The sequence below is a fragment of the Prunus mume genome, linkage group LG6 (assembly GCF_029339155.1).
Source record: "Prunus mume cultivar Tortuosa linkage group LG6, ASM2933915v1, whole genome shotgun sequence".
NCBI lineage: Eukaryota > Viridiplantae > Streptophyta > Magnoliopsida > Rosales > Rosaceae > Prunus > Prunus mume.
Window position 1 is genome coordinate 19548666 of NC_142703.1, and position 14244 is coordinate 19562909.

General features: G+C 39.0%; 1 protein-coding gene and 1 pseudogene across 1 annotated transcript; both read right to left on the reverse strand.

Moving 5' to 3' along the window:
• Positions 1-1320: 1320 nt before the first annotated feature.
• On the reverse strand, positions 1321-2955 carry LOC148916362 (disease resistance protein RGA2-like). The gene has a single exon (XM_089054741.1). The coding sequence runs from the start codon at positions 2807-2809 to the stop codon at positions 1388-1390; it is 1422 nt and encodes a 473-aa protein (XP_088910867.1). The 5' UTR covers positions 2810-2955; the 3' UTR covers positions 1321-1387.
• An 8337-nt stretch (positions 2956-11292) lies between these two features.
• On the reverse strand, positions 11293-13611 carry LOC148916363 (uncharacterized; annotated as a pseudogene).
• Positions 13612-14244: the final 633 nt, after the last annotated feature.

A 14244-nucleotide genomic window follows, 5' to 3' on the forward strand; every position in this document is an offset into this window, starting at 1 on the left:
AATGGATTTTAACATTTCAGTTGAAGTGTGTCTCAACTACTTTTTCTACATATTTAAAATGCCATTTGACATTTTTTATTATAAAGAAATTAACATACCTTGAAACTTACAATTATAAAAAGTTGTGCTTCAATTCTTATTCTGTCTCATCTCTTCCCTCCCTCCACCAATCCCCAAAAAAGTTATTGAATATCGGTATATCTCTCCACTTTAAATGTGATGTATTCTTCTTCTTTCTTGCCTAATTATTTTCTCGCTGTATTTACAATGAACTTCCTAAATCACTGTGTTTACAAAATTTAAGAAGAAATTTAAAAAATACAACTTTAACCATATTCTCTATCTACCTCTTAGTGGCTCCCTATAATTTAATGTTGTTTTATTTTAATATTATCTTCATTATTTATTTAATGCTTACTATTATTTGTTGTTATCTCGCTGCTTTCATTTTATTCAAAATTGAATTAAAATATTTATAACTTCCTAAATCAGAGAGTATGATTGAAGTTGAAATTAGAGTTAGCTTTCTAGTTTTTTTTAGTTACATTTTAACTAAAAATTAGTGAGTATGAGATACGCTTCAATTCTTTTCCTTTCTAAACTCACCCAAGAAAAAAAAAACTTCTTTTCGCTTCTTAGCCAAAAGGAAAGCTCTTCCATCTCAACATTTTCTCTCATACAAACTATCATGTCTCTCCATGATTAGATGGAAAAAAAAAAAAAAGAGAACAAACTTGAAACTAAAGTTGGTCTGTCTCATTATCTGTCAATAAAGAAATCAATCAATCAAAATCGCAATCTAGTATACATGACTCTAATATATGAGTTTAGTGGAGTCGTTATTTTGCTAATAAAAATTTAGGGTAAACTGCCGAAATGTCCACTGAATTTGTACCTAATTATTAATTTACTCCTTAATCTTTTTTTTTTAGAAAATAAAAGACTTGAACTAAATTTTATTGCCAATTCCCCTTACTGTCTAAATCAACAACATGTCATTCAATAATTCGTCAAATCATTAAAAATATATATTTTTTGGAAAAATTAAAGAAAAAAAATGAAAAGCCGGGTCCTTGCCCTTAATGAGCGGAAGATTTTGGAGCCAAATAGGTATCAGGTATAGAGATCCCCAAACTTGAAAAATCTCCGACGGGTATGGGGAGGGGATGGTATTGGTGTCCCCATCCCCAAACCCGATCCTAAAATATATATGTTTATATTTAAATAAATACATATATATATAATTATAATATTTATGTTTAACCCTAAGTTAACATACCTCTCCTAATTTTTCCTAATCTTCTTTGGAATTTCATATTGATGTGATTTTGAATAGTTGAGTTGAACTTTGTAGTTAATTTCGATATGTTGAATGATAATTTGCATTTCATAAGGGCACGTTAAACAGTTTCATGATCACGCCGAAGTATTCATCACCAATGTCTTCTAGTCGCCTGCTTCCATCTTGCAGAAGTAAGCCTGATGCCATCCACAGATGAATTAACTTCTGCTTCTTGAATTCATAATCTTTTGGAAATATTGAGTAGAATGCAAAGCATTCTCTAAGATGTGATGGCAGATGATGATAACTCAACATGAGGGCAGGCAAAACTTTATGTTGGTTTTCATCTAATTTCCAAAGTTCGCAATCTCGCATAGAAAACCACTGCTTTTCATCTCTTTTCAAGCGCATTGAACTTCCCAAACTTTTTGCTGCTAATGGCACACCACCACATTTTCTGACAATCTGTTTTCCAATCAGCGAAAGGTTTGGATGCTTTTCTTCTTCTCCTCGTGCAAAGGCCCGTTGCTTGAACAATTCCCAGCAATCATCATCTGTCAGACCGTTCAAACAAATTGAGGAATTTGGGAAGTCCATCATATATGGAACCTTTTTACTGCGGGTAGTGACAATGATTTTGCATCCATCAACACCCCCTCTAAACAAAGGTTTAAGTTTGTCCCAATCATCCTGGTCTTCCGTCCAAACATCATATAACACAATCAAATATCTTTTCTTCTGCAGCAATTGCGAAATCTGAGACTGAAGTAGTTCAATCTCCGACAACTTGCATTTACCACTTGTTAAGGATGAAATAATTGTCTTCATGATCTTTTTGATATTGAAATTAGAAGAGACAAAAATCCACATCCTAACATCGAAGTGTTGAATAACTCTCTCATCATTATATGACATTTGAGCAAGAGTGGTCTTACCAATTCCTCCGATGCCGATGATTGGAACGCATGTCGCATATGAATAACCCTCCTTGTAATTAGTTTGAGAAGACAGTAATAGCTTGACTAACTTCTCTTTGTCATCCTCTCGTCCATGAATCCTTGAGTCGATGAAAGAGCTCGTCTCCCTTTGATCTGATCGTTGATCTGATATTGGCTGGGTATCTCTAATTTTCAACTTAGAAGATCCCTCACCCACAATCATTTCTAACTTCTTGAGTATCTTTCTGACTTTGTCAGTAAGAACTGCATAGCTGTCTAATGTCTGCTCACCAAAGTCTTCATCAATCATGCAGGTTTGTTTAGCAGTAACGACGTCAAGAAGATCCTCAGCGTCACAAACTGCATTCTTGAGGTCTGATAACCAAAGCTTGACAGTTTTGTTGGTGAATTGTTGCACTTCTGCATCTGCAAGAGTAGCTTGAGCCTGCACCAAGGCATGCTGTAGGCTCTGGAATATGTTGTAATTGAAACCCAACCTATCAGCAAGCCCTTGTAGGACTGGAGTTGCCAATCTGTCAAAGAGAAATTGCAAAGCTGGGGACAAAATTATGCCTACAACTGCATCCATATCTAGCACCAACAAACCAGTTTAACCAAAACAAGGCTCAGATTAGAATGTCTGGTTCAGTTTGGTTAGAGATGGAAATGGAATGGAACTGAACAAGAGGATAAGTTCATTTTGGTTGATGAGTCAGGATCTATGATGAGTCGGGATCTATGAGAAAATTATTATTAACCTGGCCCCTCTTTTAGTTGTTCTTGAGTTTGATTTTTTTAAAATAGGACTACCAAACATATTTTTTTTGTTTTGGATTCAAATTCTGTTTTTGAGTTTAAAAAGTTGGATTCAAGTTGAATACCAAACATGTCTTCATATACCCCAAAAAAAAAAAAAAAAAAAATTCTGGTTGGGACTTTTTTCCCTATACTTTGTTTTGTTTCCGTTAATGAAGTATCATATTCGGCCAAAAAAAAAAATTCTGGACATTTTTATTAACTGAAAATTTAGAAATACTGTTACATTTACAATTCCACTAGCTTTTCAGTAGATAAAAACATTGATAGCACTTGATCTTAACGATGAGAGCAAGGTGTTCGACGAATTACCTGAAAGAGGCTGAGGCAGGCCAACTGGGCAAGCAAAGCATGGTGACGATTGCAATCTAAGGGCTCCGGATTGTTACTTGACCCAATGGAATAAGCAGCCTCAGAAAAGTGGGAACATCTTTGTTCCCTTCCTTGAAATTCAAATCCAATGCCTTATCTTTGTTACACAAACAATGTTCAAAACGGGGAACAACAATCAGGCCGTCTCTCACATAATCTAATACACAAATATTTATAACTAAAAGTCATCATCAATAAACATGTAATGACAAAAACAAACCTTACTATCCAAGTGGGTGAGAATTTGATTTTCTAGTATTTTTATATCCAAATGAGTGGTGCGTCCTTATTTACAAGCGTTTTGTTTTTTTATTTTTATAGAATGACTTCAATGAGAGTCGAACACGGGCCCTTTTATGAACATATATGCACTACAAAGCTAGCTCCGCCACACACACTTTTGTGATAATATGCAGCACGCTAAATTATATATACCATTTCTATAATATTAATATATATAATATAAAGATTTTTTTTTGGGGCCCTTAAATATCAGGGGCTTTGTGCGGTGGCACCACTTGCACCACCCCAGGACTGCCCATGGCGACAAAATCATCCCATGAATCTGTCTCGGTGTGGACTATGCTTAGGGACTGTGATAGGACCCGACCCAAATTCCACTTTGGAAGCCATGTCGAATCCTACTCGTGTCCAAAACCTAGCAGGTGTCGAGCACAAATGTCCAAAATACCCCTCTTACCATTAACCCAAGAATTTCTTTAGGGTTTGACTGCTACCGGAAAACCGGTAGAGTCTCCGCTGAAAAGGCTCAAACCAACAAATTTTCACCTATAAACAGAGTCACAAATTAAAATTCCCCAAACGTTCAGCATGCACAAGTTAAGTTCACACACAAAACAGTTAATTCAGTTGGCTTCAAGCCTTATAGGGATTCAGGACTATATCAGAGCATAAATATTTCAATTAAGTTTATAACCAGAAAATTATTTACAACAGAGTAAACACCTACATGAGATAGAAGAAGGAAAAGTAGTAGATGGTGGGAGGCCCTTAAGTGGTTGTCCAATACTCATGTACTGTCTAGGGGAGGGGGCGCAAAATAATAAAAGTGTGAGTAGACAGAAAATTAAGTGTTAAACAGAGTAAGAACTGATGTAGAACAACCCGTGGGTTTAGAGTAAATAGCCCGTAGGTTTAGAGTAAACACTGGAGCAATAGAGCAAGGAAGAAATAAGGGATCGAAGAGAAGAATTAGAGATTGAAGAGATGAAGGGAAAGGGAAGGAATAAGAGAGTTTAAAGTAAGGAAATTTATCATTAATCAAGTATGACTTAAAAGATTACAAACAGCTCTATTTATAGAGACAAAACCCTTTTTAGCCTAGGAAAAGGAAAAGTAAACTTTAAGAAATAGGAAAGCAAATTAACTAATAAGAGATCCTTTAACAAGAAGGAATCTTTAAGAAATAGGAAAGCAAATTAGCTAATATGAAATCCTTTACCAAGAAGGAACCTTTAAGAGTTAGGAGAACTAATAATAGGAAAACTAATCCAAGTAGAATAAGGAAAACTAATAATATGCATTCTGCATCATTCTCCCCCACCGAAAAAGAACTAGACACCGGCGAGTAAACCAAGACTAAGGATGATGACGACGTTTGTAAGTATGGATGATGGGAGGACGGGACGCAGCCAAATCAAGATCATGAAGAGCATCCTGATAACTGTGCAAAAGAGTGGGATCCAACTGGGGAAATTCAGCTTCGGTAATCCAAGTATCCTCTGTAAGGATTATATTTTGGCTCTTCTCTTATGACAAAACCAATGTATTTTGCTGAGGTATATGTATTGGTTTAGGTATGTTTGAATGCACACATGCTAGATTGAAAAGTGTCATCTTTGCAATCCAAACTTAAATTCATTGCATACATTCACATGGGTTAATACACAGGATTGATACAAGCCTTAAAATCGTTTTCTGTTTTATTATGTATCAATCCTTCCTAGTTTGTTTTAATCCATATTTTACTTTGCATTCATACACATGAATTGATATAGGGGGATTGATACAACCTTTAAAAAACGTGTTCTACTATATTCTGTATCAATCCTACACATTTTGTTTCAATCCACTTTGAGCTGTATCAATTAATATTTTATTAAAATATCTTCAGCTCTTGATTTCATTCGATGAAGACTTCTTAAAATTGCTTCTGGTGTCAATTAACTTCTTGAAACTTGTTTTCAAAAGCAAGAGTCTTGGATGAAGTTACCCCATGATTATGTGACCACAACATATTATTATAATATATTCTTTCTTTCTTGAAACTAGTTTTTCCAAAAGAAGTCTTTATATTATCTTGCACATGGGCTACTTCTTTTATTGCTTGTGGAGTCAATGCTTCATGCTTCAACCGACTCCTTCTATTCTCTCTTTTACGATTCTTGAAAACAACATATTATTATATAATATGTTCTTTCTTGAAACTAGTTTTCTCAAAGGGAGTATTTATTTTCTCTTTTGTGCACATGCCATCTTTTCTCCACTCTTGCACATGTGTTCTGACAAAGCATGGGTTCTCTCTTTTCAATAGTTGCAGCTCATGGCACGGCTATTTCCAATAGCATGTTATCTTCTTCATGACTGTATATGCAGATTGCATATACTTTATTATTTTCTACTACTTGGACAGACCATGCTTAGCTTTATGTGTGTTGCTCCTTATTGGACAACAAATAGGTTGTTCATTCATATTGGTTTTCCAGTATCACTTCATAGGAACGGATTTGCTGCAGTCTTGCCCTTCAAGATATTTTAGCCACCAAACAACATTCTTTATATTATATGTGGTTGGGTGAATGATTCCCTTTGTTCAAAATATCTCTGAGGGCATTTTCTTGCAGCGACTACAAATAAGTGGGCAGTAGAAAAACTGAAGAAAATATCCACAGTGTCTGAGTTGAAAATTAAGCCCAAAAATACTTCGAAAGGGCAGCTGAGCCTTAGGAAGTATTTTGGTTACCTTCACTAGCCAAAACAATGGAAACTTACAGGTAATTTTTGCATGCTTACAGATAAAATTTTGAGCTTGGCATGAGGGGCTTGTGGCATGGGAGCAAAATTAGCATGAGTTGAGCACCAAAAAGGAAATATGGCTTCCTAGGGAGAAATGGGAGTGTTTAAGGTGAGGAAGAAGAGGTTTTCAAGCATATGTGGCTAGGAAGAGAAAATGGAAGAACTATGTTCTTCTGGCAGCTTGTCAGAAGAAGAAAATGAAGGACGATGAGCAGTGCAAAATTGCTGGTTTTTGCAAGTATGAGAGGAAGCTTGCTCTCTAATTGTGGATGATTTTTGTTGGGTAGAAGAGGCCCCAATTTATAGCCGCTGAAAGCTGACATTTTCCAAGAAACCCTAATGGTTTCCTTCCCATTTTGTCAAGTCTTTCCCTTCCTTTCTCCCTTCATCCCTTCAATCATCCTTTTTTGGTGAAATCTTCTCTGTTCCTTTGCACAAAATCAGGGGTTTTGGGAGCTCAAGGCTCTCCTTTCCCGCAGCTGCACAGTGGGGGACTCCATTAACAGATGCACATGCTTGGTCTGAAGGGTGCTTCTTTTCCTGACAGCTTACATGCTAATATTCCCTTGGGTCCTTGCATGTTTCTTTTGCTTTGAAACTTGTTTCTTCCTTCTCATCAACCAACGTGATCTTCCATGGTTTCTTTATGGCTTTATCCTTCAGCCAATAGATGGGGTTTTTTAGTTGTTTGGTACCTCTATTTTCTAGGATAGGAAATCAGCCCCTTAAACAAATGGGCCACCCCTATCAAATATTGGGCTATTTGGGTTAGTTTTAGTGGGCCATTTTGACTGGGCTTTTGGTTGGACTATTTTTCCCTTTTTGTGCTCAGCCATATGTTTGGGCCTAAGAAATGGGCTTGGGTTCCGAGGCTCCCAAGTAACCCGGAACCTCTACTTCTTGGTCCATCAATAGGCCTCATGACAATTTATTACCATCCATACCACAACCCACTCAAGCAAGCCCTGGGCATTTGAGTGGCTTGGGCCCACTTAGGCTTGTAGCGTGGTTGGGTGCGGAATAATAATTCCTTACTTGGCGTGGCATGTCACTTGGCGCGCTTCAATTTTATCGTCCTTGAAGAGGGACACGGTGCTTAGTTTAGCATGGGCTTGTATTTTATAATATTATTTCAGCCCTTGGCATGACAAATTACTTATTTAGCATGGCACGTTGACTATGACTTGTATATGACGAGCCTTCGTGTACTCCGATATGTGACTTTTCTTAATACAGTATTGTATTGGGCCAAAAACTTATTTGGGCCCAACCGTGGACTTATTTGGGCCTCAACAATCTCCTTTTCATTCGAATCAAAGTCTCTATATATACTAAGCTAGACCTAAGGAAGAGGTTGAGAAGTTCATTTGAACTTGCTTCATTTTTATCAGTTCTTTGAAGAACCATTCATGCTAGTCATGTAAAAACAGAAAATCTGCATCTTAGATGCAGACTCGGTTCTAGTTTCTGAAATTGTTTTATATCTGCTCTTGAGCATTCAAAAACTATTTTATTGTTTCAGCCATTGTTAATTACAGAGTATGAGTATGATTGCATACACATAAAATTCCTCCAAGTATATTCACATTGATTTCGGCTGAGTCTTTTGTTTCATTGTTGTCATGTTGAGTTAAACTATATGCTTCAAGTTCATTACTTCTAGTTTAATCATCACAACACTTGGTTTCATTTGTCTAGCTTAATCATTCTTTGTGATTAAGAAAGATGAAAATCTGAAACCACAACTCATTTCATATTATTATACTTTCTGCAACTTGGAGCTTCGTGTTGTTGCAAACCATGAAGATTTGTCTGTTGCAATTGGAGCTGAATGCTCATGCAAAGACTGGAAGAGAACTTGCTGCTGAGAAGTAAAGATTGTGTTTTTCTGGAAGAGTTAGATAGTTAGCTGCCTATTGTGTGTAGATGAGCTAATATTGTGCTTTGCTAGAAGGTTAGATAGTTTGCTGCCTACAGAGTGTAGATGGAGCACAACTCCCTTTGTATCTTGTACTTCTCTTTGATAGTGGATTCTCTTACTGGCTTGGTCCCCCAGATTTTCCCCTTGTTGGGTTTCTGGATTAACAAATCTTTGTGTATGTTTATATTCTTGTTTTCATTGACATCAGTACACTAACGTGGATCAATATAGCGTTGCACTGTATTGATCCAAAATCACAAGGGTTTCAGTTTGTATTAATACGTGGTGTCATCTGTATCAATCGTTTCATGCGATCAGATTAGTTTACTCACTGCATATGTTAAGTAATTAAACACCATGGTTGTGCATGTGTTTATGTTTCCGCTATTAATTCTTAGTTGGGCTTAAAATTTAAAAAGATAGGTTATTACCATATAGCCTACTTCACCCCCCCTCTGTAGGCTTTGAGCCTAGGGCCTTTTTAGCATCCTCAGTGGCAGCAGTATTCCAACCCAGCGAACGAACCAGATAGCGGGTAGAACCTCCGAAAGACGAGGCCACAACTTCATGATCAAGAGGCGTGCTCAATCTGATCTGTAATGGTAGAACTAGTAGCGGAATACGGCACCATATGAGGAGCGGAACCCTAGCAGCATCCATAGAAATAGGTGGAGAAAAGGTTCCCCGATAAGGAGTTAAATTAGAAACATTGAAAATGGGACTTATATGCATATATGCAGGCAACTCAATGAAGTAAGTGTTGGACCCAAGCTTCCTAATGATAGAATAAGGACCCATCGAACGAGCATGAAGCTTCTTAAAAGATTGCTTAGGAAAATGCTCAGGACAAATACGCACCATAACAAAATCCCCTTCCTGAACTCCCGTTGTGACGATGAACATTGGCTGCCAGTTCATAAGTGTCGGTGTGCATGGATATCTGCCTATGGACATCATCATGCGTTGCCCAATATGTTCAGAAATGACGTAGAGAATCGATGTGTGGTAGCGCGGAAGAGCTAAATCAACGGTGATGGGAAAACCCATGAAGAACCTCAAAGGACTCTTACAGATATGCCGATTAAGCGAGTTATTATAAGCAAACTCAGCCACAGGCAACAAGAGATCCCAATTACGGGTTTATCCCCAACTAAAAAGCGGGTAAATCACCAAGACTGCGATTAACCACCTCAGTTTGACCATACTTTGGGATGGAAGCGTAAGAAACTTCAAAGTAGTACCGAAGAGCTTCCATAAAGTCTTCCAAAAATAACCAACAAATTTGACATCGCGATCAGAAACAATAGAGATGGGGAGGCCATGCAAACAGACTACTTCCTTAAAGAATAACTTGGCCACATAAGAAACATCAGTATTTTTAGCACAAGGCAGAAAAACGATCAACTACGACAAAGATAGAGTCATAGCCGCGACTAGTTTTAGGTAAGGCAAGCACGAAATCCATACTAAGATCCTTCCATGGGGCATGAGGTATCGGCAGAAGGGTATATAAACCTGTGTTACGTTTGCGAGCTTTAGCTAGCTGGCATGTCGACATTGGGAAATGAGATGAGCAACATCACGTTTTAACGACGGCCAATAGAAACGATCTTCCACCAAGGCAATAGTCTTGTCTTTGCCAAAATGTCCTGCGAGGCCGCCATCATGTAGTTCCCAAACAAGGAATTCATAGAGAGATGTACGGGGAATACATAATTGTGTTCCTCGAAATAAGAACCCATCCCTTCTAATAAAGTCCACATATTCACGGTTACCATTGAAAACTTCATGAAAAATAATCCCAAAATTTGGACAAGACGAATACTCAGTCTTAATACGATCAAACCCGGTTACCTGAACTGTCATTGTGTGCAAAATAGTAGCCACGCGACTGAGGGCATCGGCTGCCTTATTGTCAATGCCTGGACGGTGTTGTAAAACAAATGTAAAGATCTGAAGATATTCGGACCACTTAACATGTCAACTGCTAATGGTGCGTTGAGAGTGCAAATATTTCAAAGCTTAATGATCTGAATACAACACAAATTCGTTCGGCAATAGGTAATATTGTCAATACTGAAGTGCTTGTACCATAGCATAAAACTCCATATCATAAGTGGAATAACGCTGATTTGCTTCATTAAGTTTCTCACTAAAGTATGCTACGGGATGTCCTTCTTGACTAAGCACACCACCAATCCCAACTCCGGAAGCGTCACATGCGACTTCAAAGAATTTAGTCAAATCAGGATGTCGAAGAACAGGCGCTTGAGTCATCTTCTGCTTCAAAACTGTAAAGGCCTTGGCAGCCGCAGGGGTCCAAAGAAAAGCACCTTGTTTCATACAATCAGTTATTGGTGCCATAATAGTACTGAACCCTGGAATAAATCGTCGATAAAGAGAGGCGAGACCATGAAAACTGCGTGCCTCTGTCAAAGTCATGGGTGTTGGCCAACCAATAATAGCCTCCACCTTGGCAGGATCTATGCTAACCCCAGCCGCAGAAATATTGAACCCCGAGAATAAAACTTGCAATTGAAGAAACGAACATTTTTTTAAGTTGGCATACAATTTTTCCTTTCGTAAAGTAAGGAATATCATCCTAAGATGTTGGAGATGTTCCTCTTGAGAGCGGCTGTATATAAGTATGTCATCAAAATAAACTACTAGAAATTTACCAATATAAGGTCGTAACACATGACTCATCACCCTCATGAACGTGCTAGGTGCATTGGACATGCCAAAGGACATAACAAGCCACTCATATAAGTCACCAGGGGTTTTAAACGCAGTTTTCCACTTGTCTCCTTCCCGAATGTGGATCTGATGGTAGCCACTGCGAAGATCTATCTTAGAAAGCCATTGGGAACCAGCCAAATCTTCCAACATATCCTCAAGTTGCGGTATGGAGAAACGTTACATAACTGTAATTTTATTTACGACGCGACTATCCACACACATTCGCTAGGAGCCATCTTTTTTGGGGGGTAAGGAGAACTGGAACAGCACAAGGACTTAAACTATGACGAATAAAGCCCTTAGCCAACAACCCCTGAATTTGTCGATTCAATTCCGCTCGTTCAGGTGGATTCATACTATAATGGGGAAGATTAGGAATTTGCGAACCAGGAACAAGGTCAATGGCATGCTGAATCTCTCTTGCTGGAGGTAGGTCATCTGGTAAGTCATCAGGTATGACATCAGAGAATTCAGTGAGGAGTTGTTGTATGGGTTCAGCAAGTGGAGTGGGGGTGCAGTCAGATGCCGGTTTAAGCAAGAAAGCAAAGACCACGCCAGTGTCTTACAGTTCATGAGCAAAGTCTACAGGTGATAAAATACTCAATCGATGCTCAGAAGCCTTCTCTTTAGGTGACAGTGTTGGTTGAACATCCTTAGTTGGTTTGATGGCCGGATTGGAAGGCTTTAGCGTTATGTTCTTTCCTTCATGTTGTAAAGTATAGGTGTTCTCTCTACCGCAACTTTTCACACGGCGGTCATAAAGCCAAGGCCGGCCTAGTAGCACATGTGGCGACACTCATGGGTAGGATATCACAATAAAGTTGCTCGTGACAAGTACCCAATTGAAGAGGAACAAGGCAACTTTCGGTAGCAGGTAACTGGTTTTATCTACCCAGCCAACATGAAAAGGATGGGGGTGTGGCTCGGCCTGAAGTTGAAGGCGATTGACATCAGTTTTAGAGATAACATTCAACGTACTTCCCCCAGCAATAACTAGTTGGCATCTATTGGTACCGTAAGGGACATAGGTTTGAAAGATAATTGTGCGCTTCCATGAATTAGGAGGTGGAGATGTAGGTGCTGAATAAATACAACGCATAACACTCAGTTGGTGAAACGCCTCCTCCTCATAACAATTATCAAGTTCTGGATCATAAACAGGTTCAAGGGGCTCCACATATTCGTCCACACAAGAGTCCTCATTGAGGGAGCCAATGGTTAAAGTTCTGTGGGGACAATGAGAGGGGATGTGGCCCTTAGCATGGCAACGATAGCATTCGATGTGAACAGCCGTGGATGGGATTGGTCCTTTTTCTGTTGCGGGTATCGTAGGAGCAGGTAGGCCGGAAACGCCATATTTAGAGCTAGGAGTACTACGGTTTGGAGTAGGAGTGGAAGAGTGCCCAAGATGCCCTGTATATCTATGTTATGGACGCAAAAAAGTTTCAGCTTCCAATGCGTGGCAATATGCATCTTCCAAAGTATGTAGACGGAAACGCCGGACTTCACGTTTGATATCATCACGAAGACCATGGATAAAGCGAGACATAGTGATGTCAGGTTCTTCATGAATCCCTGCATGTATCTTGTGTTCGACAAAACGAGCGTGAAATTCAGTAACGGTCAAACTGCCTTGTGAAAGGGTCCATAATTGGTCATACAATTGATGGCGATAAAAGGTGGGAAGATATTGTTCGTGAAGCTTTAATTTCATCTCGTCCCAGAGAGTCACAGGTGGCTGTCCAAATTGGTATAGTTGTTGTTCCATGGAATTCTAATATTGTCTAATGGCTCCCTGTAACGTCATCTTACCAATGCGAAGTTTATGAGCATCCGTCAAGTTGTACCAGGTGAAGTAATCTTCCATGGCTTGAACCCAATCAAGAAACATCATAGGATCCTCACGACCATCAAAAGTAGGAGCGATAGGCTTGATATGGCGGATGACATCGTCGTCAAAATGGCGATGAGTGGCGTGATCATGTGGAACGGGTGGCAGGGTATGAGCCTGAGTAGTCACGGGAGGCCCGTTGTGTGTTGGGTATAATGGGGCGGTGGCGAGACCGGAGAAAAAGGGGCTCCAATTGAGTCTTGGGCGCATCAAACGAGAGCCTCGTTGAGCCATGCGACATGCCATATGGCACGGGTTTGAGTTTGTGATCCACCGGTGGATTGGACAAAAGGCCACTTTTTGGTGTTGGTGTAGATGAACTAGAGAGCACCGCAAAGGTAGAAGGTTCAGCATATCCAGGCCGAAAGTGATTGATAAGCAACTGAACGGAGTCTTGGAGTTTGGTGATGGCAAGGTCCGTCTGCGCATGATGTGTGTGAGCCTGTACCAACTCGTCCTTGAGGTCAGCGGGATGTGTGTGAGCCTAGACCAACTCGTCCTTGAAGTCAACGCTGAGTTTGGAGAGTTGGGTGTCCATGCCAGCGATATGGTTAGAAACTTTGTCTTGGAACGCATGAAATTGTTCTGCAAGGCTGGCCATGGTTTGGGGTGCCATGGTAGAGAGCAAACGCAAACGAAATTAAGGGAAGGCTCTGATTACCAATTGATCACTACTACAAAAAGTGACAAAGACGACCAGAAAAAAACGACGGTCTAAGTGAAAACCGTCGTTATTTTTTAAAAGACGACGGTTTTATAAAACCGCCGTGTAATAACACCTTAGACAACTAAAAAATGGAGATTCAAATGGCTGTTCCTAAAACACGACGTACCTAATTAAAAAACCGACGTCTTATTGAAATAGGATTTCCAAGTAATAAAATCATAGCCAACAAATAATGGCGGAAGTTATGAACCGACCGATGTAGAAAGTAAAGACGACGATTTCAAAAAAAAGCGCCCGTTTTTTTAGCCCAAAATTAACACGATCAAGTTTTTAGTATAAAAGCGCCGTATAATTACAAATAAATCCGCGGTAAAATACAAAATACACCATTAAATTAATGTACAACTCGGCAAAGATAAATATAGCGACGTCTTTCTCGTATTTCTCGGCGATATCTTTAAATCTCACCACGTTGGGGTTTTCATTTAATGCGTATTATACAATTGCGTCGTATTTATTCACTTTATCGTCATAGATTATATTTAAACCGTCGTCTGAATAAATTTTTTTAACAATTTATTT

Excerpts from the sequence above, each read along its gene's own strand:
- LOC148916362 (XM_089054741.1), bottom strand. The coding sequence starts at position 2,809 with ATGGATGCAGTTGTAGGCATAATTTTGTCCCCAGCTTTGCAATTTCTC.